This window comes from Stenella coeruleoalba, assembly GCF_951394435.1.
Source record: "Stenella coeruleoalba genome assembly, chromosome: 13".
NCBI lineage: Eukaryota > Metazoa > Chordata > Mammalia > Artiodactyla > Delphinidae > Stenella > Stenella coeruleoalba.
Window position 1 is genome coordinate 15699605 of NC_137159.1, and position 25186 is coordinate 15724790.

Below are 25186 nucleotides of genomic sequence, written 5' to 3' on the forward strand. Positions count from 1 at the left end.
CTCACTGAGGTTTCTGCTCATAGTCTCTGCTCTCAGAAGCCATGACTCCCTGTTTTCATCTCTCTGTCTCTACAATTTTGAGAGCTGTGGTTTCCCCTGTGTCCTCCCCTCTATTACAGATCCTACAGCAGTCTGTTCAGTCAGTGTGTTCAGCTTTTTACTTGTTAGAATAGAGTGGCAACTTCCAAGCTCCTTACATGTGGATCCAGAAATAGGAAGATCAGTCCTTTTGCCAAGTTATCTCTTGGTTGGATGAAACACATCCCAATTTCATAAAAAATCCTGATCAGCACCAAAAACCCTAGGCCCTTTCCTTTTTAAAACTATTTTTCTATAGCCTTGATATTTGAAGGACTAGCTTGGTTAGATAAAAATTATTGATTCGCATTATCTGCTCTTGAGTTTCATTAAAAATGCTGTTCCATCATTGCCTTTCTTTATACGTTGTTTTTGAGAAGACTGATGCTAGTCTAATTCTCTTACTTTTGTAAGTTATTTTTATTGTGCTGTGAGACCTGGAGGAATTTTTCTTTAGCTTTAAAAGCTAATAGTTTTAAAAGGATGTATCTCAGAGTTGATTTTTCTAGGTCAATTTTCCAAGGCACTCTGTGGGCCCTTTCAATATATAGATTCACATTTTCTTTTCTTGGACTATAGTTATGTGTTTGTTCTACCCTTTGTTTTGTTTTTCTCCTTCAGACACTCCAATTATATGTATGTTATTTCTTCTTTGCCTGTTTTCTATTTCAATTATTTTCTCTCTGACCATTTTTACTTCTATCTCTAGCTTATTTTCATTCTCCTGATTGTTTTCCTGTCTTTATACTAATTATTACATTTTCATTTCAGGTTATTCTCTCCGGCATGATGCAATTTAGTCTTGATTTCTAGATAATTTTGTCTTTTTTTAAAAAGTTCCATTTTTATTTTAAATTTTGATTTTTTTTGATTTACTGTTGAGGCTATTTACTTTAGTTTATAGTGCAGCTTTTGTTTCATGTTTTATGGGAGGGAATATTTTAATTTTCACTTTCTATTTTCTCCTTATAGTACCTTCTCAGATATTTAACATATTTTAATTTCTTCAGCTCATGGATTTGAGTGATTTACAAAATTTATAATTCAAGGGCATTCTGTTTTGTCAGTAGAGCAATGTGCAGATTATTTTATTTTAGTTTTTGGTTGTGGGGAAAGAGTTGGGTGTATTCTGGTTTTCTGGTTCTTTTTGTCTTGCAGGGCCTTACATTTTCACCAGTTGCTCTATTTTCACTGTACCACCCAGTGTTCAGATAATGTCTCTTCCTCCTTTTTAACCTTATTTCCCCCCCCAAAAAATTGATACCATCTTGAACAGCTTGTACTTTTAAGTCTCTTTCTTATAATCAGCACTCTAATCTACCAGGACTTAAAAAAAATCACTTTAGCATTTAGAGATTAAGTAGCATTTAATCTAAAGATAAGACAGGAAGAAAATATGTTACCCAGTTTCTTAAAAATCAAAAATATTATAAAAATAGTTTTAGTAAAAGAAAGTGTACCTTTATTTGAAAGATAATTGTGTGAAAATTCTTATCATCATCAAACACTGCTGATAAGCTTGGACCAAATCCACAAGTTTTTTCTTCCAATTTGTTGTTAATGTAAGGGCTGGTAAAAGCATCAAAATATGAATCAGGCACAAGATTCGGAACTGATAACACAGTGTTTTGGAAATGGTTAATTGCGCCTGAAATACCATCCTGTTGGAGAGAAAAGCACAAACATAAATGTAAACACACACATGGTTATATTTATAAAAAGTTTTGAATTTTCTAAACTGCTAAAATAAATAAGAATAACTCATTCAACAATGCCAGGTACTGCGTTGACTCTGAATATATGACAAATCAGAAGACACAGCCCCTGTCTTCAGGAAATATGTATTCTAATTGAAAGAGAGGTAGATAAGCAAAAAGTTGCAACACATTAAGATAAATATATTACATTCATTTGAAATATGAACAAAACACAGAAAAGTCATAAGGGAAGGAAGGCCAAAGTATGCCTAAGAGAATCAGGGAAAGTTCAAAAGGTGGGTTAAAAGTTCATATTCTTTGAGCAGTAATTTCCATCCTAGATATCAATCCTAAGAGAAAAAATTAGATATGTAAACAATGATTCATGTGGAAGGGCAGTCACTGAAGCATTAATTATAATAAAAACTAATTAGAAAAAATACCTTAGTGTTCAAAAATAGAATGGTTAAGTTATGGTATATTTATATGAATGGAAATTAGGCATCTCTTCAAAGATTGATTAGTGACATGGGAAAAAGCTTATAATGTAATCTTAAGTTAAAAAAAAAGAGCAGGATGAAACTGGTGTATAACATCCCATTTTAAAAATGTATGTGTAAAATCTCATGTTAAGTTAGGTGTGTTGGTATATCAGTATGTACTAAAACAAGTTGGAAAAAAAGTATAAAAATGTTAAAAGGTTGTTTCTATTTCCAACACATGGTATTACAAATGATTTTAATAATCTTTTTATGTGTTTTTCAAGTTTGATGAGCACGAATTAATTTATAATAATATATATCTAAATGATATAAAGGTACTTCTTGAGAAGAGTCTTAAAAGACGAGCAGGAGCTTGTCAAGTATACAAGATGGGAGTACAGTCCTTGTAAGTCATTGTATGTGAGAGGCCCAAGGGGGGCTGGCAGGTCTGGGTGCTGGAGCATAAGTGTCAGTGTGGAAAAATGCAGTCATGATGCAGTCGGCCCCTTCTTGAAAGGCCCTGTGAGTGATGCTGGGTTCCAGTGTTAGCCGGTGGTCTGGCGTTCCCCAGATTGTGACCATGGACTACCCTGAGTTAAAAAGGTCCCAATGTCACATAAGTTTGGGAAGAAACCTTAGGTTAAACAGGATTTTCCTCTGGATCTACAAAACAGGATTTTCCATATTTGTTAATATGCAAATGCATATCACAAACCCTTTTCTCCTAGAATGCCTATCAACATCTCACAGAGCATCCTATAGACAATGAAGAAATTTAATTTTAAGTGACATGATCAGATTTGCCTATGAAACAATCTTGTAGTCAGCAATGTAGAAAATGGATTAGAAAGAAGAGGGGCAGGCAGGTCAGAAGAGACTATCACAGCAGGCCAGGTAAGAGGTGATGAGGTTCCCATCAAGGGGAGGTGCAACTAAGGTCAACACACAGGACTCGCTGCCTTGATCTCAAAGAGGTAAGGGAGGATCTAGGATGACTCCTGGATTGCTGGTTTGGGCATGCGGATACTGCCTTTCATTGAAATGGAGATATGGAAGGAGGAGCAAGTTTTGGAAGAAGTTGATAAGTTCAATTTATTTTGGTGAGTTGGAGTTAATTGTGGAGATTTCCAGATGGCTCCAAGTCTGAAGTCTAGAAGAAAAGTACACGATGGAAATATTTATTTAAAGTCACCATTCTAGAAGTGGTAGTTGGAACAACAGGCACGGACACAAGCCCCCAGAGGAACATATAAAATGTGAAGAGGAGGGAGCCTTTCAGGATCGCAACAGTCAAAGGTCAGACAAAAAAAGTGACTCCAAGGTAGAGTACTGAAAAGGAAAAAATGTTGGCACAGGAGTAAAACCATGAGAAATTAAACCAAGGGGGAGTCTGTTTCCAGAGGTGGGAGCAGTAAATAGAGTCATATGCCACGGGAGGTCTGTCAAACACAATAGGAAAGAAGAGAACTGGAAAATGTATGTTGGATCAAGTATTAGGAAACCATAGTTAACCCAAGAAAAAACAATGTCAGATGTCAAGATTTAGGTATATAATTTTCCTTTAGACGAAGCTGTATGTGTGTATGTATGTTTGAAATGTTAAGACTAATGATCAAAATCAGAGCGAGAAAAAATAGAAAATTCATGAGTGATCCACTCATGGCAGTTTATACTGCCCTTGGCTAATTTGGGATTACATGAAGCAAAATCTTATGTGTGGTGTGAACACATGAACATGCTTGGCCTATGACTTCATGGGTAGGAATTAAAAACACCCCTGTGGGGAGTTGGACCCTACAACAGGAAATACAGAGAATGTTAAGGTTTTCAAGGCTTGTCACTTGGAGCTTAAGGAGAATAACCAGCTGCTTGCTGGAGAGAGCTTTCTTGCATCATCTGCTGCACAGAAACCTTTGCCTTCCACATGAAGGCCAAGAGCCTTCTGGCCCGGAAGGGACATGAGAGCCCAGTGCCTCTCTGAGTGGGAGCTCCTGAATGAAGGTCCAACCACAGGGAACTCAGCAGTCTGCTTGTCCTTGTAAATAACCTAAAATAGCCTGATGATCTGATAAATTACGGGGTCACAGACTGCTGGAAGAGGAAGCAACCTTAAAACTCATCTGCCTCCTCATCTCACAGACGCATAAACTGAACCCCAGAGAGGTAAGTGGTTTCCCCATAGGAGTAAAGTCAAGACTAGAATCTAGAGATTCTGAGTCAAGACTAGAATCTAGAGATCCTGACTACTAGTGCTTTTGTACCAATACACAGCTAAGGGCAGAAAATATAGACTCTGATTGGTTTATTAATCTATGCCTGTACCCAAATGGGGAAGGCAGAACCCTAAGATGGCTCCTAAGATCCCCTCTCCCTGGTTTACATGCCCTGTGTAATCCCCTCCTCTTGAGTATGGGGGGATCTGTGAATGTAATGGGATGCCACAGCCATGATTATGTTATATTACAGGGAAAGCTGAAGGGACTTTGCAGATATAATTAGGTTGACTTTGAGTTAGTCCAAAAGGTGATTATCCTGGGTAGACCTGTCTGAATCAAGTGAAAGCCCTTAAAAGAGGGATTGGGCCCTTCTCAAAGGAGATTCTCCAGCTGGTCTTGAAGAATCAAACACCCATATTGTAAATTGCTTATAGAGTTGGCCACATGAACTATAGGAACTATAGGTGGTTCCTAGGATCTAAGGGTGGTGCCCACTGGACTTCCCTCAAGAAACCAGGGACTTCAATCCCATAGCTGCTTAGAGATGAATTATTTTCAACCACCTGAGGGAACTTGGAAGTGGATCCTTCTCCATTCAAGCCTCTAAGGAGACCTCAGCCCAGACAATCCCCGAAGGGCAGCCTGCATGGAGAGGCCCTGAAGCGGAGAAGAAGCTAAGCAGTGCCCAGATCCCTGACCCGCGAGACTGAAGTAATAAATGGCTGTTGCTTTAAGCTGCCAAATAGGTGGTAATTTGCGGCACAGCAGTCGATACCGAAACAACGCTCAGATGCAACATACTTGAAAAGATTTCAAAAATGGTACTTACAACACAGTGATTTCTTGGAGGGATGCCTCTAGTCAATTTTACATTTTGTATAGCTTCTGTTCTCTTGGTGTGTACCCTACCAAGCCCCTAGTCTGTCTCAAGTTAAAGAAAATGTGCTGAACTTTCAGATACCTTTTAGGTAGATGTCATGCTGTGTGCAGAACAATGCTTTGTCTTTTCCTTACGATCATTTTGGAGAAGGGACAATAGCAACCCTGCCAACCATGTGACAGTAGAACAGTTGCTTCATTTTCCAGAAAGGTATTTATACACGGATGTTATAGGAGGAAACACATACCAGAAAATCTTCCAAAGGAGGCTCAAAGAGCAGGGACTGGACTGTCAAAATCAGTTCTGTGACAAACATGGGAATGAGAGATTCATCTTCTTCCTGCTTCTCCAACACGGGGGCCCCCTGAAATGAGCACTTCTGCAGTGTTATAAAGATATAAGTACCAAGGTCTAAAATTTAAAAAACCTCTGTATTACAGAAGGCACATAAACTTAAGCTTACACAATTAGCTGATGTTATAATGTTGGCATGTCTTTCAAAGAATACTACCATAGAAATTAAAAAATAAAGGCAAATATGGAAAGACTACATGGCAGTGTGAAACTTCTCTCCTTGTAAAAACACTATCAACAAAGTGGAAAGGCAAACAACAAACTGGAAAAATATATCAGTAATGTATATAGGAATGCAGATAGAAGGTTGGTTATATTTAAATAGAAATATACTTGATATAGTCAATAGAAATATATACTAGTAACATCATAATTGATATTAAATAGAAAGATATTTAAATAGAAAAATGGGCAAAGGGCATAATCTGACATTTTCTAAAGGAAATATCAATCAACATCCTCCTCCTTCTCTTCCTCAAGATATTAATAGTTTATTCAGTAACATTTATTGAGTATTTACTGTGCTAACTATTCATGTAAATCCCACACCAATCATATGTAGCAGGTGTCATTTTTATTCCCATGAGAAAACTACGATCTGGAGAAGGTAAGACATTTCATTAAGGACACACTGGTTTGTAAGTGGCAGATCAGAACTGACACCCAGGTCTTTCTCATCATGAGATCTATACTCTTATCCCCGTACTGTGGTGGTAGTTAAAGGAATATAACATTTAAAAGTAGTGACATATTACTTTACATCCATCAGATGGACAAAGACTGAAATGAATGATAATATCTAGTGTGCATATGGCCAAAGGCTCCTTCTCGAACATTGCTAGGAAGATTGTAAAATGACACAAAACGTTCTAGAAAGTTATGCATCAGTTTCAAAAGCCTTAACAAGTGAGCATATTTCTGATCCAACAATTCCACATCTAGAAATTTCTTCTAAGGGGAAGAATCAGAGATGTATGAAAAATGTATAGACAAAGATATTCTTTGCAGCATTATTTGGACTAGTGAGAAAGTGATCAATAATAGAAAATTATTTACAAGATGTATAATACATTTCTATGTGGGAATGTTATATGGAACAAATACATATTGACTAGGGAGATTTTTCATAATACATTGCTAAGTGGAAAAAGTAGGTGATAAAGCAGTAAGTAAAGTATGATTCCTTTCTTTCCCCCTTGGAAATAGTTAACTTGGTATAGCAGAGGATGCCTTTCTTTGTATACGTCTGTGTTTTTCAAATTTTCTGCACTTAGCATATATTACTTTTATAATTAGAAAGATAAATGTTACTTTCAAAATGTGGTAGTATTGAGGAAAAAAGGGAATTGAGAATAGGGAAGGAGAGAAAGTAATGAAAAGGAGTATGCAGCTAAAATTCAACTTTTGGAGGAAAGGAAAACTACGGCAAAGAGTGACAGGCCTTGAAACTGCATATTGGGTCTCCTGGGGGGATGCAGAGATATGAAGGTAGGAAGCTTGATGAAACCAGATATGCATGTTTTGCTATGTGTTTAGGTTTCTGTCATGGATGGAGCTGGGGAAAAGCTTATTGGGCTATCAGATAAGCTATGTTAGAATGCACAGATTTGTGCATTTAATCTCAAATGTCTCACATTACTCTGTGTTTCTAAGACCAACATCCTCCTAAGAGGTTTTTCACTGAAAGCACAAAGGTTTGCTCCCATGATTTGCTCCTCCTCGCCTCTAAACCATTGTTTATCTTTGATTTATACCACCTTCCCTGCTTCTCTCTGCCAGTTCATGCTCACGATGACCCCTGAACTGTAAGCTTCTTGGGGGCAAGTATTCTATCTATGCTTTTCATCACCATGTACCCAATACCCAGCATAGGGATTGGTACATAGTAGATACTTAAGGAATATTTATTGAGTGAACACATGAGGAACCTTTAGCAAGTGCCTGTGAGAGAGACTGTAATATTCAGCACAATGGATGCTTTCTCTGCTATTAGATACTTGCTGATATGCTGATTTTCATTCTGTCATTTCATGTGTATATGGTAGATTCTGATTATACTGTGAAATTCTCTAAGCATTTCTCCTATTTTTCCAGTACACAGAAAATAGCATAATTCACAGTGCATAGTAAGGACTCCTCAATAAATGTTGACCAATGAATTTTCTTAATTGTGTCTGAATATACCTTTTTATCAGTGACTTCAGGCTTCTCTTCTGTAATCCATTTCTGAATGACATCTGCTGAAGGTGTCTGTTTTAACTTATCAGTGAGATAATCCAAAAGGTAGCTAGTAGAATTTACTGTTACGACATGCATTGTGTTCTCAATTAGATAGTCATTTAGACGAATAAAGCTTGAAAAGAAAAAAAAATACTACCCTCAGAATGGGAGAAAATATTTGCAAATGAAGCAACTGACAAAGTATTAATCTCCAAAATATACAAGCAGCTCAATATCAAAAAAACAAACAACCCAATCCAAAAATGGGCAGAAGACCTAAATAGACATTTCTCCAAAGAGGATATACAGATTGCCAACAAACTCATGAAAGAATGCTCAACATCATTAATCATTAGAGAAATGAAAATCAAAACTACAATGAGGTATCACCTCACACCAGTCAGAATGGCCATCATCAAAAAGTCTACAAACAATAAATGCTGGAGAGGGTGTGGAGAAAAGGGAACACTCTTGCACTGCTGGTGGGAATGTGAATTGGTACAGCCACTATGGAGAACAGTATGGAGGTTCCTTAAAAAACTACAAATAGAACTACCATATGACCCAGCAATCCCACTACTGGGCATATACCCGGAGAAAACCACAATTCAAAAAGAGTCATGTACCACAATTTTCATTGCAGCACTATTTACAATAGCCAGGACATGAAAGCAACCTAAATGTCCATTGACAGACAAATGGATAAAGAAGATGTGGCATATATATACAATGGAATATTACTCAGCCATAAAAAGAAACGAAATTGAGTTATTTGTAGTGAGGTGGATGGACCTCGAGTCTGCCATACAAAGTGAAGTAAGTCAGAAAGAGAAAAACAAATACCATATGCTAACACATATATACAGAATCTAACAAAAAAACAAACAAAAGGTTCTGAAGAACCTAGAGGCAGAACAGGAATAAAGACACAGACGTAGAGAATGGACTTGAGGACACGGGGAGGGGGAAGGGTAAGCTGGGACAAAGTGAGAGAGGGGCATGGACATATACACACTACCAAACATAAAATAGATAGCTAGTGGGAAGCAGCCGCATAGCACAGGGCGATCAGCTTGGTGCTTTGTGTCCACCTAGAGGGGTGGGTTAGGGAGGATGGGAGGGAGACGCAAGAGGGAGGAGATATGGGGATATATGTATACGTATAGCTGATTCACTTTGTTATACAGCGGAAACTAGCACACAATTATAAAGCAATTATACTCCAATAAAGATGTTAAAAAAAAAGATTGGGGATGGTGGTGGGGGAAGGAGTGAGTATGACTATAAAGGGGTAGCATGCGGGAAATATTTACAGTGATGGAATAGTTTTGTATCTTGATTGTGGTGGTAGTTACACAAATCTACAATGTGATAACATGATACACTGTACACCATACAATGTCAATTTTCTGGTTTTTATATTATATTTATAGTTATGTAAGGTGTAACCACTGAGGGAAACTAAGTGAAGAGTACACAGGACCTCTCTTCACTTCGTTTTTTGCAATTTCTTGCAAATCTATGATTATCTCAAAATTTAAAAAAAAAAATCAAACTGCCAGAGTTCAAATCCAGGCTCTACTCTCCCTGTACGAACCTGGGCTTATTTAACTAATCTGTGCATCGTTTTGTCATCTGTAAAATGAGGACGACAGCATCTACCAAGTTATGGCAAGAAACAAAGAAATTAATACCTAAAAAAGGATGAACTCCTGATACGGAATATGGATGAATCTCGAAAGCATGCTAAGTAAAAGACACAAGAGACTATGTATTATATAGATCTGTTCATATGACATTTTGGAAAAGGCAAAAACTATAGGGAAGGAAATCAGATCTTGGTTGCCTAGAGCTGGATATAAAGAGAGGGGACTGAACACATCTCTGAGTAATGCCTTTTGGTATAGTTTTGAGTTTTGAAGTCGATATTCTACATATTCAGTAAAATAAAAGTAAACCAACAAGGATGGGGGAAAACAACATTAAAGTAAATGCAAACAAACCAAATCAATCCAATTAACTGTATTTCAAATGTGCAACATAACCAAACTGAGCAGGGCAGAGAGTAATCCAAGTACTTTCACTATATGCTCTCTGTCTAGGGGGAAAAACAGCAAACAAATCCTAACTGTTTTTAGTAGGTAAATCCAAATTGAGGAACATCTGAAAAAACAACTGGCCTGTATTCTTCAAAAATCTCACTACCATGAAAGACAAAGAAAAGCTAAAAAGCATAGGTTAAGGAGATTAGAGACATGACAGCTACATGATCTTGAACTGTATCATTTCTTGGAGAGAAAACAAAATGTCTTAAAGGACATTATTGGAACAAATAATTGACAAAAGTGAAATACTGTAACTGTAGATTAAAGTATTGAAATATAAAAAAAAAGAAAAACAATACTGCTTCAATTTTCTATACTTACTACCTATTTTTGAAAGTGACTCTAATGCAAATATTTAAAATTTTAAATATCATAATTTCTCTTTGACTTCCCATTTATATTACAATATCAGAGATTAATTGTCCAGAACAGTTGTTCTTAGACACTCTTCACTTTAAAACACAAATATACTCAAATATATAGCATCAATTTAGCTAGGCATTCTAACCATTCAGTAGGATATTTAATGAGCAATATAGTTATGAAAAAAGCACATAGCTCATTAGGGGCCATAAGATTTTTTTTAAAGATGCTTTAAAGAAGAAATCAGTAAGCATATGTCTGTGACTTACATTCTAATGGTAATACAATCTTTGCTATTGAATAAATGTTGTTTGACAGCAATTGCTAACCCAAAGATGAAAATTTAATGTTTCCCTACTTGAGGGCTTAGAATGTAAACTGAGTCAGCAAGGCATTTGAAATAACTTTTTATGCTGCTTAAGTGGAGCCTGAGGGGCCTCTAGCCTATGATAGTGGCCTCAGGACTGCTTCACTGCCTTCTGTTGCAATACAGACATTACTACCAGATTATCTCACATATAAACTGGGGCACAATTAAGATTTATTAAATGGTTGTAAAATGTGGACCAAGTTAGTGAGCACGGAGTAACAGTCATCAGTGTTTTCTAGTGCCACATACAACTCTTCAGATAATGTTTGGTGATTTTGTTTGCAAGAGTTAGTTGCAGTGATGAGGTTTTAGAATGACGTGGAATCCAAACTCTGGGACAATGGCAAGACCCAGTTGGGTAAGCAGGTGGAAGGTCCTGGTGAGATCCTGGAAGGTGGATTTTCTTCCCTGGTCTCTCCGTGGCAACCTGCCTTAGGAAGAGGGTGGAACTTTGTGTGGCCACGCAGCTGCCTGTAGCTCTTTAGGGACCAGACAGGTGGAGCTGACCCTCCAGATCCACTCCAGGAGGCCCACAAATCTCTGTGTGCCTGACTTCTCCTTACTACAGCCTGCCCAGTGCTCCTGGCTGGGCTAGAGGGAAACAAAGCCTTAGTGATCAAAGAGGAGCTCTTGGCCTTGGACATGTCCTCCACCTTCTCTGGCTGCTTTGCTAGGTGGCAGCTGGAAGGGCAGGCTTCTGGAGCCTGCGTTCAGGTTACTGTGTCGTCCAAATCCCTTGTCACTAGTGAATCCTGTGATGATGGCTTTAACTTTAATGAAACTTGAGAAGGATGGATGCTCTAGTTTTTCTTGAAAGAAAGAATAACAATTTACCATGTTAGCCTCATGCAGTGATGCCTTTTGCTGGCCTGCTCTGTGTATGTCATTTTCTTGGAGTCTCCAGAGGTAGGCAACTCAATGAGACTTCCGCTTTCTGGCATTTTACAGTGACCTAAGAACAACAGAAGACACAAAGACAAGAATTCTTGTGTTAAAAACTCCATTTCTTTCAATATGGATTAAGAGACAAGTAAAATTCAAAAATGACAAAATGCTTTGGTTCATGAGCTATTTCAGACTCCAGAAAACAGCCCAGTTATCCAAACAAATTCCACATCAAAGGATTTCAACTTAACAAAAGCCTCTAGACAGCTTACTAACATCTTCTTTAACAGGATCTGATTTCTGTCCCGTGCCACCTCTTTCCAGGAACACATTTACCCTCCTTTTCTGCCTGCATAAAATTATCCTTTAGAGTCCCTACCAGCTGGGGCCAGTTCTGAGATCCATCCAGTCCCTTAATTTTAACAAACCTATTGTCTGTACTAGTAGGTTGGACGTACGTTTAAGCAGAGAGGCCCTGAGTCCACTATAAAATGCTTGTGAAATAAAGGTCCTGTAACCAGTTTAGAAATACTATACACAAGCAAGGGTAATGCAAGGAAGTTGTGGTACTTACTGTTTTATCCCCTTCTACAATATACATTGAATTTATAATCTATCAAGCAAAGATTGGAAGAATTGAAAAATAGGGTCCTTATTTAAAATAGAAAAGTGGAATGAAAACGAGTTAACATTTCGGAAAGCCACCACTTCTGATCTGTTGGAGTTCTTTCCCTTTCATACCCTCAATAAGTTCATATGCACAGTCATCAGGCATAAATCCTGCAGCACACAGAGCAACTCGACAAGCCTTTCTGACCACTTCTTTGGCCTTGTTTCGAAATTCTTCTAGGCGCCCTGTCACCTAGACGTTGATAAATATGTATCATTAGTGGTACCAAAGTATCAGTAATAGGGAAAAAAAAATTCTTGAAACTTGTAGACAAAGTTCCTCACCTCCTCTAGCCATACGGCTTGTGCAACTTTAAATTCTTGCAGGGTGTAAGTGTGATATTTTTCAATATAACAAAGTCCCATAAAACTCAATTGATAACACAATTCATTTATTTTAAGGAGAGCTGGTCGCAAATACTAAATGAAAATAGAAATTTATCATTATTTAGTAAAAAAAACAAAACCTTTGCCTTTTAGAAGTATAAAAATATTGGGAAAGCAAGAATGGTAATTAAGGAAAATAAATAGCTCTATATGTTAATTTCAGCTACAGCTACAAAGTGCGTACATTGAAAAGGAACACTTCTGAAATTTTGTTCTGAAAGTATTCTTTGAATTATCAGATTTAATTTGTCTGAAGTCCTTTCTTTTCATTTTGAATACATGTCTTTTAACCATGAAATTGAGGGCAAGTAACAGAGGATGGGGAAATATCTTAAATTTCACTAGGTTTGGCTAATAGCTATTAAAAGATTCTTAGTGTTACCTTAGGACTTTACAATGTCCAGTCACCATGATAATGATAATGGATAATGGATGGGCCCATCTATTGATCTAAGAGGTTATGATATAGAACAAAGACAAATTTTAACTTTAAAATTTCAGTGGGTAACAGTCACTATTAAGAATCTACCTTGCAATGTGGGCTGGCAGAATGAGTGGAAGTATTTGTGGAATAATGTCACATAATATAATTTAATCTTCCTCTATGCCATCATCATAAATCAGGGTTTTAGGGTGGTGGCTTTGAAGGCACATGTTCCAAGATTGTTTCTAGGTCATTCACCCTCACTTCTAATCTAATCAAAGGAGGAGCAATAACATTATATTTTTTAAAAGTTAACAAATTTATTTATATGTGACACTGGTTTAAGTGTTATATATAGCACACTCTTGGACTCTTTTCTAGGAGTTTCCAAAACAGGACAACCAATAGTCATTCAGATCAACATGAAATAGTGCTTTAATTATTTTTTTTAAGTACAAATAAGGGGAAGTTAAAATTAGTAGAGTCCTCAATGAAGAGATTTATGTGACAAAACATCTAGGAAGTCATATAGCCCTTAAGATTCATCTCATGGAGAAATTTTCATGATAAAAATGAAGCAAAAATATAATATTGTAAATCAACTATACTTAATTTTAAAAAAAAGAAGCAGAAGTTTAGAGGCTATGTCTCCGAATTGAGATAAGATACTAAATAAATTAACATGAGTACATGAGTAGGAATGAGTCTGTAATTGAAATGTGGCAGTGAAAGCAAGAAAGTCCAGTGTACTCTGGAGAAAAAGTCCTTGAGCCAAAAAATATAAGTTCTATTAGTAAAGGGATACATAGCTAGGATCCAGGTGGACAGCAAAACTGGTATTGATGGTCTGCCAAAAAGTTAGAGTTTGACAGTGGGAATTTGGAGGAAGAAAAAATATATATAATCTAAGAAATTACTTTGGCCTAACCTAAATATCTGGCTGTCACCATAAAGGACAAACGTGAAAGCCGCTGTGAATGTAAGAGAGACTGAAGGTGTTTTGTTTATTTCTCCCATCATTATTTCTGCTGTTTGCAAATTTCCGATGGAATCTGGGTTAGATGGTTCATTCTTAGGCTGGTATATCAAGAGTGCCCATTGAAAGTGATAAGCATTAGCATTATTTCAATATTTTATAATAAGTACAAAGGGAATATAATCTTTAAAAATTCACTATGTTGTACACCTGAAATATATATTATACATCAACTATACCTCAATAAAAATTAAATTAATTAATTAATTGAAACACAAGCACATACAAAACAATCAAACTACTAGAGTCAATAATAAATTCTGCAAGGTTTCAGGAAACAGGCTCAATATACAAAAGTCAATTATATTGCTATATAGAATATGTATACATATATATATATATATACACTATTTATATACATTTATACATATATCATTTAGACCCCTGACTTCAGACTATACTACAAAGCTACAGTAATCAAGACAGTATGGTACTGGCACAAAAACAGAAATATAGATAAATGGAACAGGATAGAAAGCCCAGAGATAAGCCCACACACATCATATGGTCACCTTATCTTTGATAAAGGAGGCAAGAATATACAGTGGAGAAAAGACAGCCTCTTCAATAACTGGTGCTGGGAAAAGTGGACAGCTACATGTAAAAGTATGAAATTAGAACACTCCCTAACACCATACACAAAAATAAACTCAAAATGGATTAAACACCTAAATGTAAGGCCAGAAACTATCAAACTCTTAGAGGAAAATATAGGCAGAACGCTCTATGACATAAATCACAGCAAGATCCTTTTGACCCACCTCCTAGAGAAATGGAAATAAAACAAAAATAAACAAATGGGACCTAAGGAAACTTAAAAGCTTTTGCACAGCAAAGGAAACCATAAACAAGACAACAGGCAACCCTCAGAATGGGCAAAAATATTTGCAAATGAAACAACTGACAAAGGGTTAATCTCCAAAATTTACAAGCAGCTCATGCAGCTCAATAACAAAAAAACAAACAACCCAATCCAAAAATGGGCAGAAGACCTAAATAGACATTTCTCCAAAGAAGATATACAGATTGCCAACAAACGCATGAAAGAATGCTCAACATCATTAATCATTAGAGAAATGCAAATCAAAACTACAATGAGCTATCATCTCACACTGGTCAGAATGGCCATCATCAAAAAATCTAGAAACAGTAAATGCTTCAGAGGGTGTGGAGAAAAGGGAACCCTCTTGCACTGTTGGTGGGAATGTAAATTGATACAGCCACTATGGAGAAAAGTATGGAGATTCCTTAAAAAACTACAAATAGAACTACCATATGACCCAGCAATCCCACTACTGGGCATATACCCTGAGAAAACCATAATTCAAAAAGAGTCATGTACCGCAATGTTCATTGCAGCTCTATTTACAATAGCCAGCACATGGAAGCAACCTAAGTGTCCATCAACAGATGAATGGATAAAGAAGATGTGGCACATATATACAATGGAATATTACTCAGCCATAAAAAGAAACAAAATTGAGTTATTTGTAGTGAGGTGGATGGACCTAGAGTCTGTCACACAGAGTGAAGTAAGTCAGAAAGAGAAAGACAAATACTGTATGCTAACACATATATATGGAGTCTAAGAAAAAAAAAAAAAAAGGTCATGAAGTACCTAGGGGTAAGACGGGAATAAAGACACAGACCTACTAGAGCATGGACTTGAGGATATGGGGAGGGGGAAGGGTAAGCTGTGACAAAGTGCGAGAGTGGCATGGACATATATACACTACCAAACGTAAAATAGATAGGTAGTGGGAAGCAGCCGCATAGCACAGGGAGATCAGCTAGGTGGTTTGTGACCACCTAGAGGGGTGGGATAGGGAGGGTGGGAGGGAGGGAGATGCAAGAGGGAAGAGATATGGTAACATATGTATATGTATAACTGATTTACTTTGTTATAAAGCAGAAACTAACACACCATTGTAAAGCAATTATATCCAATAAAGATGTTAAAGAAAAAAAGTCAATTGTATTGCTATATAGAATATGGATATATATATACACACACTCTTTATATACATTTATACATATATCCTTTAGATATATTCTTTATATGTATTGTAGAATATATATGTGCATTGAATACACATATATGTATAGAATACACATATATACTCTCTAATAAATATATATTCTACATATATAAAGTGAAAAATCCAAAATGAAATTTAAGAAAACAATTCCATTTAAAATAGTATCAAAAAGAATAAAATATTTGGGGATAAATTTGACAAAAGAAATGTAAAATATATACTCTGAAAACTACAAAACATTGTTGAAAGAAATTGAAGAACACCTAAATAAATGGAAAAGGATTATATGTTCATAGACTAGAAAAGTTAATGCTGTTAAAATGGCAATATTTCCTAAATTGATCTACAGATTTAAAGCATTCCCTATCAAAATCCCAACTGGCTTCCTTGCAGAAATTGACAAACTGATCTTAAAATTCATGTGGAAATTCAAGAGGCCCAGGGAAGTCACACTTCCTAATTTCAAAATTTACTACTAAACTGCAGTACTCAAGATAGTGTGGTACTGGCATAAGGATAGATATAGATCAACAGAAAAAAATTGAAAGTGCAGAAATCCTCATATTTACAGGTAATTGCTGACAAGGGTGTCAGGACAATTCAAGGTGGAAAGAATAGTCTTTGCAACAAATGGTGCTGGGACAACTGGACAGCCACAAGCAAAAGGATGAAGGTGAACCCATACCTCACGCCATCAGCAAAAGTTAACTTGAGATGGATTGAAGAACTAAATGTAAGAGTTAAAACTATAGAACTATTAGAAGAAAATATAGGGGTAAATTTTTGTGACCTGAGATGAAGCAATAGATTTTTATACCAAAAACACAAGCAGCAAAAGAAAAAAATGGACAAAACAGACATCATCAAAATTAAGAATTTTATGCTTCAAAGGACACGATCATGAAAGTGCAAAGACCCATAAAATGGGAGAAAAGTTTTGCAAATCATATATCTGATAAGGGATTTGTATCCAGAATATATAAAGAATTCTTACAACTCAATAGTAAAATACAGGTAGCTTAATTAAAAATGGGCAAAGTATCTGAATAGACAGTTCTCCAGATAAGATATACAAATGGCCAAAAGGCACATGAAAAGATGCTCACCATCATTAGTCATCAGGGTAATAGAAATCAAAACAACAATGAAATGCCACTTCACAACCAGTAAGAAAAGCTATAATGAAAAATGCAGATGTAATGGTGAGAATATGGAGAAACTGAAGCCTTCATATGCTATTGGTGGTAATGTAAAATTGTGCAGTGGCTTTGGAAAACTGTTTTGCAGTTCCTCAAAATGTTAAACACAGAGTTACTAATGACCTAGCAATTCCACTCCCAAAGAAATAAAAACATATGTCTAGACTAAAACTTGTACACAAATATTCATAGCAGCTTTATTCATAATAAAGCCAAAAAGTGGAATAACGCCAATATCCATCAATAGGTGGATGGATAAATAAAACATATATATGTATACAAGTGAATATTATTGACCAATAAAAAGAAATGTCATGCTACAACATAGATGGACCTTCAAAATATTATGCTAAGTAAAAAAGCCAGTCACAAAGGACCACATACTGTATGGTTCTATTTATATGAAATGAATTTATATGAAATAGATTAGGCACATCAAGAGAGAAAAGTCATAGACTAGTGGTTGTCCAGAGCTGGGGCAGGGGGTGGTCTGGGGGCGTTGGGGAGAAATGGAGAGTGATGCTGATCACTCTTTTTGGAATGGTGGGAATGTTCTAAAATAGACTGTGGTGATGGTTGATCAATTCTATGAATATATTAAAACCATTCAATTGTATACTTTAAAAGAATGAATTGTATGAATCATACTTTAATAAAGTTGTTATTAGGAAATGTGGGCACAGATGCCAATAAGGTTGGTTACTAAAAATAATCATAAATAGAAAAATTTCAAGGACAGCTCCACATTTATCCCTTCAACATAGTCTAAAAGAATCAACCCCCTTAATTAACTCACTGTAAATAAAAGACTAGTGGTAAGTGTGTGGATAATGATAGCATCTAATAGATATTTAAACCAACACAATGGCTCAATTAGTTACGTCAACCTAAGATTAAAATGATGAGAACTTTCTAGTCTGCTTGGGCTACATTAAAGAGAAAATATTGTCAAGGTCAAAGCACTATTGCTATGAATAGTGAGCAGAGAGAATGACAATTCTCAGCACATTAAAAAAAGAGGAAAAGCCTTACGAATTGATACAGGTTAAATGCAAGAGGAACTGTTTTACTTACATAGGAATAAAGTTATGAAATGTATAGTGTCCAAGACAAGGTAAAAGATGAAAGGTGGTAAAAAGGTAGTAAAATAGGTTCGAATCCTTGATAGATCCTTAGTGAAATTAGAGGTCTAGGGGTTGAGTTCAATGTCAAGAAGGATTAGAATCTTTTCCACAACCCAGAACGCTTGATGGGATGGAGGACCTGAGATGGTACATCTTACATATCTGTTTTGCACTAACACCTATATGAGCCATATTCCTTGAATGTTCCTTTATTGTGTGACTGATGTCTTGATAATGATCTTTCAGATTACCATATGCAAAGTGAACAAAATGACCAGTAAAAAGCAAACTTGAAGCTTCTGGTGTGAGAGGGAGGTGACCCAGTGTCACAAAATAGACAGCTGAGGACACTGAGCATGACAGTAATGGTGGTTACAGCTCATTCCCAGGGGCCAAATAGAAAACTTCTGCCGCAAGTCGAAGTTCAAGGAGTGAGTACAGATTTTAAATGTGGCCACTTACCCTTTAATAATTCTTTTTCCATGATAATCCCCTCCTCCAAAGTAAATATTTAAAATTTCCCTACTGTCTGAATCCATGATAGAAGAAAATGTATGAGACATTGGGAGTTATTGGGCCATGAAAACAAGCCCCCAAATTATTTTGGACCATAAAGTCCAGAGTGTCTCAAAAATGAGAATTAGTCATAGGGCTTGCTGGCCTGCTCTGTTCAAAAGGATATACAACTTTCCTGATCAACAAGAAAGGGGGTCATGAATCCAAACCTCTGAAGCTGTTTCTAAATAAAGGGGACCTGTGCAACTCTCTTGTTATACTTTAGTGTTTTGCAACCCTAGTTAAAATGTAGAAGAACAAAGATGCAGACATAGAGAATGGATTTGAGGACACGGTGGAGGGGGGTGAAGGGTAAGCTGGGACAAAGTGAGAGAGTAGCACTGACATATATACACTACCAAATGTAAAATAGATAGCTAGTGGGAAGCAGCTGCATAGCACAGGGAGATCAGCTTGGTACTATGTGACCATCTAGAAGGGTGGGATAGGGAGGATGGGAGGGAGATGCAAGAGGGAGGGGATATGGGGATATATGTATACATATAGCTGATTCACTTTGTTATACAGCAGAAACTAACACAACACTGTAAAGCAATTATACTCCAATAAAGATGTAAAAAAAAAAAAAGATGTAGAAATACACTAGATTACCAGACTTTTAAGTGACAAACAGAATGAAAATTGTCAATTCTCTTGAAAGATGAAATCTTCTATTTCAGGGACAGTCTATACGAATACTTTGTTTTTCTGTGAGTAATTCTTTTAAAATATGATTAATAAATACATACTTGGTTAACAATGAACAGATCTTTTTGTAGAGATTCTCGACATCCACTGATTTTTTTAGAGCGGACATTCTTCTTCCACACGTTAAAAGCCTTCCATTTCCGGAAAAGTGAAAATATGGGAATCTTAGTGAGTTCTCTGTGATATAGATATTCTTGTTCCCATCGATCAATTTCGATAAATTCAATGCCATCATTATAAACATGTGTTACTGCATTTTTGCTAATAGTATAGTAGTCATTTTTACTGATGTTCTCATAACTCACAACCCTTTGAACAAATAAAAATTGGGGCAAGTGAATATAGTATTCAACACAAAATTAAGCAATTGCATTACTATTCTGTTTTAAAAAGATATAACATTTCTGGAAAACAAGTATTATTTAAAAATTAAAAATATTCTAACAGACTACTTTTAGATTGAATAAATTACTCGAGAAAAGGGAGCTGCTTTTTAACAACAGTTGGACTTATTATAGGTCTTAAGGATTTCACAACTGTGGCAATATGCTTGATAGTTTCAGTAATGTGATTTTTACAAAAACAAATCAATTATGGATTTTTATGAACGCTACATGGAAATAAGTTTTTATTTATCTTTGATTCTTCAGAAACTATTCAATAATAATAGTGTAAAAGAGTTCTACACTACCCAATATTGGCAGAATTATGAGAAAGATCAAAACAAGAAAAAATGAACTAGATAAGATTAGAGTCAAAACCCAGATTAAGCTTAAAAATGTCCAGTTTATCACATATCAAAATAATCGTTAACAAGAAATTGTTTATTTCATCAAGGGTATTCTTCAACCTCATCCATAATAAGAAATTGATCAAGTAAAGAAGAAAAGCAAGAACGGGATAAAAACAGGAGCAAGAATAGGAGTGGGAAACAAAGGAATGAGAATAGAAAGGGCTGATTCTCTAAAACTTCTTAAAATAAGAACTTAGACGGGAACACTCCAGTGAAAATCAACTGTTTCCCACGTCTATTTTCTCTTACAGTCCTTAACTCTGCATTCCGAACCTGGAGTTCATGGCCCTTGAGCACAGCCTTCAGGTCATCTGTGAAATCCCTGAAATTGCTGTATGTAAACAAATTTACATACATATGCATGATAAATTTTTTTTAAGGGGTTGGAACAAAATCTCATATGCTTTGGGTCTGTTAATCAAAAAATGACGAACCATTGGCAAAAATCATTTTTAGGTTTTAACTTCTATTTTTGTCTTAATAACACTGAGTAAGAAAAATATTTTTAAAATTAGGGCATACAGGACCAGAATGAAAGCAAACTCAAAGCAAGAGCTGTTCAAGTGAGCACACAAGGGAACTGGGGGAGCCGATGGTGCTGTGGAGTGGGGAGTCTCAAAGGCCGCTCTCCCAATTCAGTGCCATAACAGAAGAACTTCAACTTGCTTAGCTCCTAACTGATGCCACTGCCGGACTCTTTGTCTGTGTTCTGGTTGACTCATGCCAGAAACATCTGGGAAAATGCCAGGTATTACCTGTTGCTGGTGAGGTGTATGGAAAATGTTTAAAATGTTTTTCCTTTTTTCTTTGTCAACAGCTTAAGATATAATTAGGACATTCTTCAGGTGATTCTCTACAAAGTGGGAGATTTCAACTTGTCTTTGAAACTGTAATTAACTTCACATGTTTCATTAACATCAATCATCAAACCAACCTAAAAGCAAGAACAAACACCTCACTGTGGCCCTGGTGTGTGTCTAGAAAACTCACCCTGTGTGAATCTATCTGCTACTAAAGGCCCTTCTAGAAGGTAGCAGATGTGGTCCATGATACTGAATTTTAACTTATTGGTGCTCAGTACCACTAAGAAATCCTTTTTATTTACATTTTCCTACCTATTCAAGATTCTCATTCTCAAACCACTAAGCCTTTTCCTCTACTACACATCTCTACTCTGCACAGGACAGACGAACACATGAGAGTCTTTTTTTTTTTTTTTTTTTGCGGTACGCGGGCCTCTCACTGTTGTGGCCTCTCCCGTTGCGGAGCACAGGCTCCGGACACGCAGGCTCAGCGGCCATGGCTCACGGGCCCAGCCGCTCCGCGGCATGTGGGATCCTCCCGGACCGGGGCACGAACCCGTGTCCCCTGCATTGGCAGGCGGACTCTCAACCACTGCGACACCAGGGAAGCCCACATGAGAGTCTTTTTGAAAGATTGGATCATCAGCATCAAAATCACTTGGGGTGCTTAAGAATCCAGATTTCTGGGTCCAACACAGAATCAGAATCTCTATGTATGAGACTCAAAGATTCTAGCTTAACAAGTTCCCTGCGTGATTCTGATACACAATAATGTTTGTAACCACTGAACTTTTTTTGAAAGCAAATAAACAACAACGAAAACATGGTGGGGACAAGGTGAGTTCTCTCTTGTACCTTCAACTTGAAAATCTCACACCTTCACTGTGTTTTATCCCCTTGAGTGTATCTCTCAGGATTTCACCCAAACAGAGGTGGAGAGGTTTCATAGCACTTTTTTCTACCTCTCCTGGCATTTGGCTACTTTTCCTCTGCATCTAAAAATATGCAGAACTTCTCTTTAACTTGTAGAAAGCTTCCCTTTAGTTTAAAGAAAGTTTTTTCTCAACCCTGCTGCCATTTAACTTAGAATCCCCTGTCTTCTTCCTTCTCTTAAACTTCCTTTATGATGGCCATATCCTCCCCATCCATTCCTTCTTAAAGTTTCTGAAAACTAGGCTTGTTCCTCACTACTCTAATGAAATGCTTCTCTTGAAGATCAGCAGGGGTTTCCTTCTAGCCCAATCCAGTTGGTAGGCAGAAGGGGCAGTGGGGTCACGGAAATCTTTGCAAAAATTAAGAAGGCCTATGCCCAGTTCTCTGGAATCCTATTTTCCTTAGACTTTGCAGTTTGTTCCCAAGGGGTTGAACCCTAAATATACTCCTTGGATTCCTGTGCTTCGTTCCTCACACTATAAACCTCAGTGCTCAGCTGTTCCAGGAGTTGATCCACTACTCCTAAGTGATGGCTGCCTTTTCAGCACCTCTTGGCATTCAGAATTCAGCCTCAAACTTCAGCTGCCTCCTTTGTTATTAGTTTTTTCTTTTTCTTTTTGGCACCGTGCAGCTTGAGGGACAGTTCCCCAACCTGGGATCGAACCTGGGCCCTTGGCAGTGAAACCACGGAGTCCTAACCACTGGACTGCCAGGGAATTCCCTCAGCTGTCTCCTTTGGATGTTTGTACCGTAAAGGCCTTTCTTTGAGGAAATAACCAGAAAAATTAGTCTTCCTTTAAGATGTAAAAAGAGAATTTAACTTTCTCAATTGCTGTGCTCTAAAATTCCTACTTTGCTGATAAAGAAGATGACTTTATGACCCAATTAACTAAACAGAGATCCTTGGAAAGTTAATCAGACTGAGAAGAATGTCTTGAATAAAATTCCACTTAACTATGCTTTACTGGAAAAAAAAATATCTGTAGCGTTTTCTTGCTGCTCAGTGTAGAATCATGGAATCCCTTGTCAAATTGTTTTGCTGTAGAAACTGTCTCTGTCCATCTGAAATGAAACTTAGACTCAAGGCTTCTATTAATGTCTAAAAGGATGTGCCACGTGGAGAGAATTGCATGGCTGATTGTGGTAGGTCATCAATTGTCCTGTTCTTGTTGATTTCAGATAAAACTCAAAGGAAATCTACTGGAGGCCTAAAAAACATGATTTCTCCTCTTGGAATTAATTCTTAATTTTTCTAAAACAATAAGATCTCAATGTGAGTTGTTATTTCAAACAGCATCTCTATCTGTTGTTACACCTTGCAGTGATGGAAAATGCATCTGTTCATTTTTAAACTGATCCACTGGACTAAGACTGCAGAAGCATGGTTTGTCTCATGAGACCCTTCTGCTCAAGAACTCTGAACAGCCTATTGCTTATATCATTAAATCCAAATCATTCTGCTGGGTGTTTGTGGCACCCTCCTCCTGTCTCATATTAGTTCCTTCTCTGTGCACACACTGCCCTTTTCAACTGTCAGGCTGGTTTCCAGCTTAGGCTGTGCTAGAATGAATACATATGTCTTTGTCCACCCTGTTCCCTTCTCCCATCCTGATTTCTACAAACAAGAGAGTGATTCCTTACCTGCTATAAGGTACTGGGTTGAATTAGATGAGCTCACGTGGCCCTATGCAAATTTAAGTTGTCTCATTATTTTCATTATTACACAGTTTTAGTCATTATGATTTGAACATATTTATTGGACAAAGGGAAAAAGCAAGTGCCTGGAAAGAAGTTAGCTATTTCCTGAGTTTTACTTTTGTAAACCTCAATCTGTTTGATTATGGTCAATATCATGATTCAGTATGCATCTAGATCTAACCTGAACCGGAGAAGAGAAATGGCTTGGTTTGCTTCTGGTTTGATTAACCAGAAATGGTAAAATATCTGATAAGTAACTCCTTTTCACCTAGAAAATTAAACAAAATGGTAAGTAAGAGGAAACTTCCAAGTTTCTTCAATAAGAGAGTGCTCTAGGGTCAGTGGTTCTCAATATATGGTCCTTGGAATGGCAGCATCAACCTCATGTGGGGATTGCAAATTCGGAGGCCCCCTCAAGACCTACTGAATCAGAAACTTGGGGGTTAATAATCTATGTTTTTGCAAGTCCTTTAGGGCTTGCTGGAGAACAATTGCTCTAGGTCCATGGCCTACAACTCTGGTTGAATATTGGGAACATTTGATGAGTTTTAAAGAAATGATGTTGCTTGGGCTCCACCACAAACCAATTAAATAAAACTCTGGGGGTGGGGCCTGGGTGATTCTAGCAGCCAAGGCTGAGAACCACTGCTCTAGGTTCTTCAAATTTCTGTATAAAATGAAGTAATCACCCACTAAATTATCATAGCTCCAAAACGGTGCCTGTGTATGTGTGTGTGTCTGAAGGAAGGGTAGGGAGACAATCCGATGATCCAAGTGATGGATGATCCAAGTGAAAATACTAAGGACCTGTAGTGTTTCCACTTGCTGACTGACATTTGACTTGACTGAAATTTCTTCATGGACTAGCCCAAGAAAAATGTCATTGTGTTAAGCAACCTGGGGAGGTTTCTGATAATGTGGCTTCAAAATGATATGTTCCTGATTACATAACATATATGCCTCATTATAGAGTTTTTTTATAATTATGACCTCACATGGAAACTAGAATGCTTTCACTTGAGAAAGTTTCAAGCTGGCATTTACCTGTGTTTTCTGTTCTAGGCTGCTAAATATGTGATCTAGCTGAAAGGACAGAACAGCTTTAGTTTGAAATTTAAAAAGCTGCCTCAAAAATTATTTTAGCATAACAGGCTTAGAAACTAGTTGA

The 25186-nt window shown here is 36.9% G+C and overlaps 1 protein-coding gene across 1 annotated transcript in view; it reads right to left on the reverse strand.

The window, feature by feature from the left end:
- Positions 1 to 25186, reverse strand: part of DNAH6 (dynein axonemal heavy chain 6) — a 288563-nt gene that overhangs the window by 222862 nt on the left and 40515 nt on the right. Inside the window, exons 5-11 of the mRNA XM_079940119.1 lie at positions 19833 to 20100; positions 12605 to 12739; positions 12392 to 12512; positions 11600 to 11717; positions 7892 to 8060; positions 5601 to 5717; positions 1539 to 1739 (exon numbers count right to left, since the gene is read on the reverse strand). Coding sequence (XP_079796245.1) covers positions 1539 to 1739; positions 5601 to 5717; positions 7892 to 8060; positions 11600 to 11717; positions 12392 to 12512; positions 12605 to 12739; positions 19833 to 20100 — 1129 coding nt within the window. The remainder of the gene's footprint in view (positions 1 to 1538; positions 1740 to 5600; positions 5718 to 7891; positions 8061 to 11599; positions 11718 to 12391; positions 12513 to 12604; positions 12740 to 19832; positions 20101 to 25186) is intronic.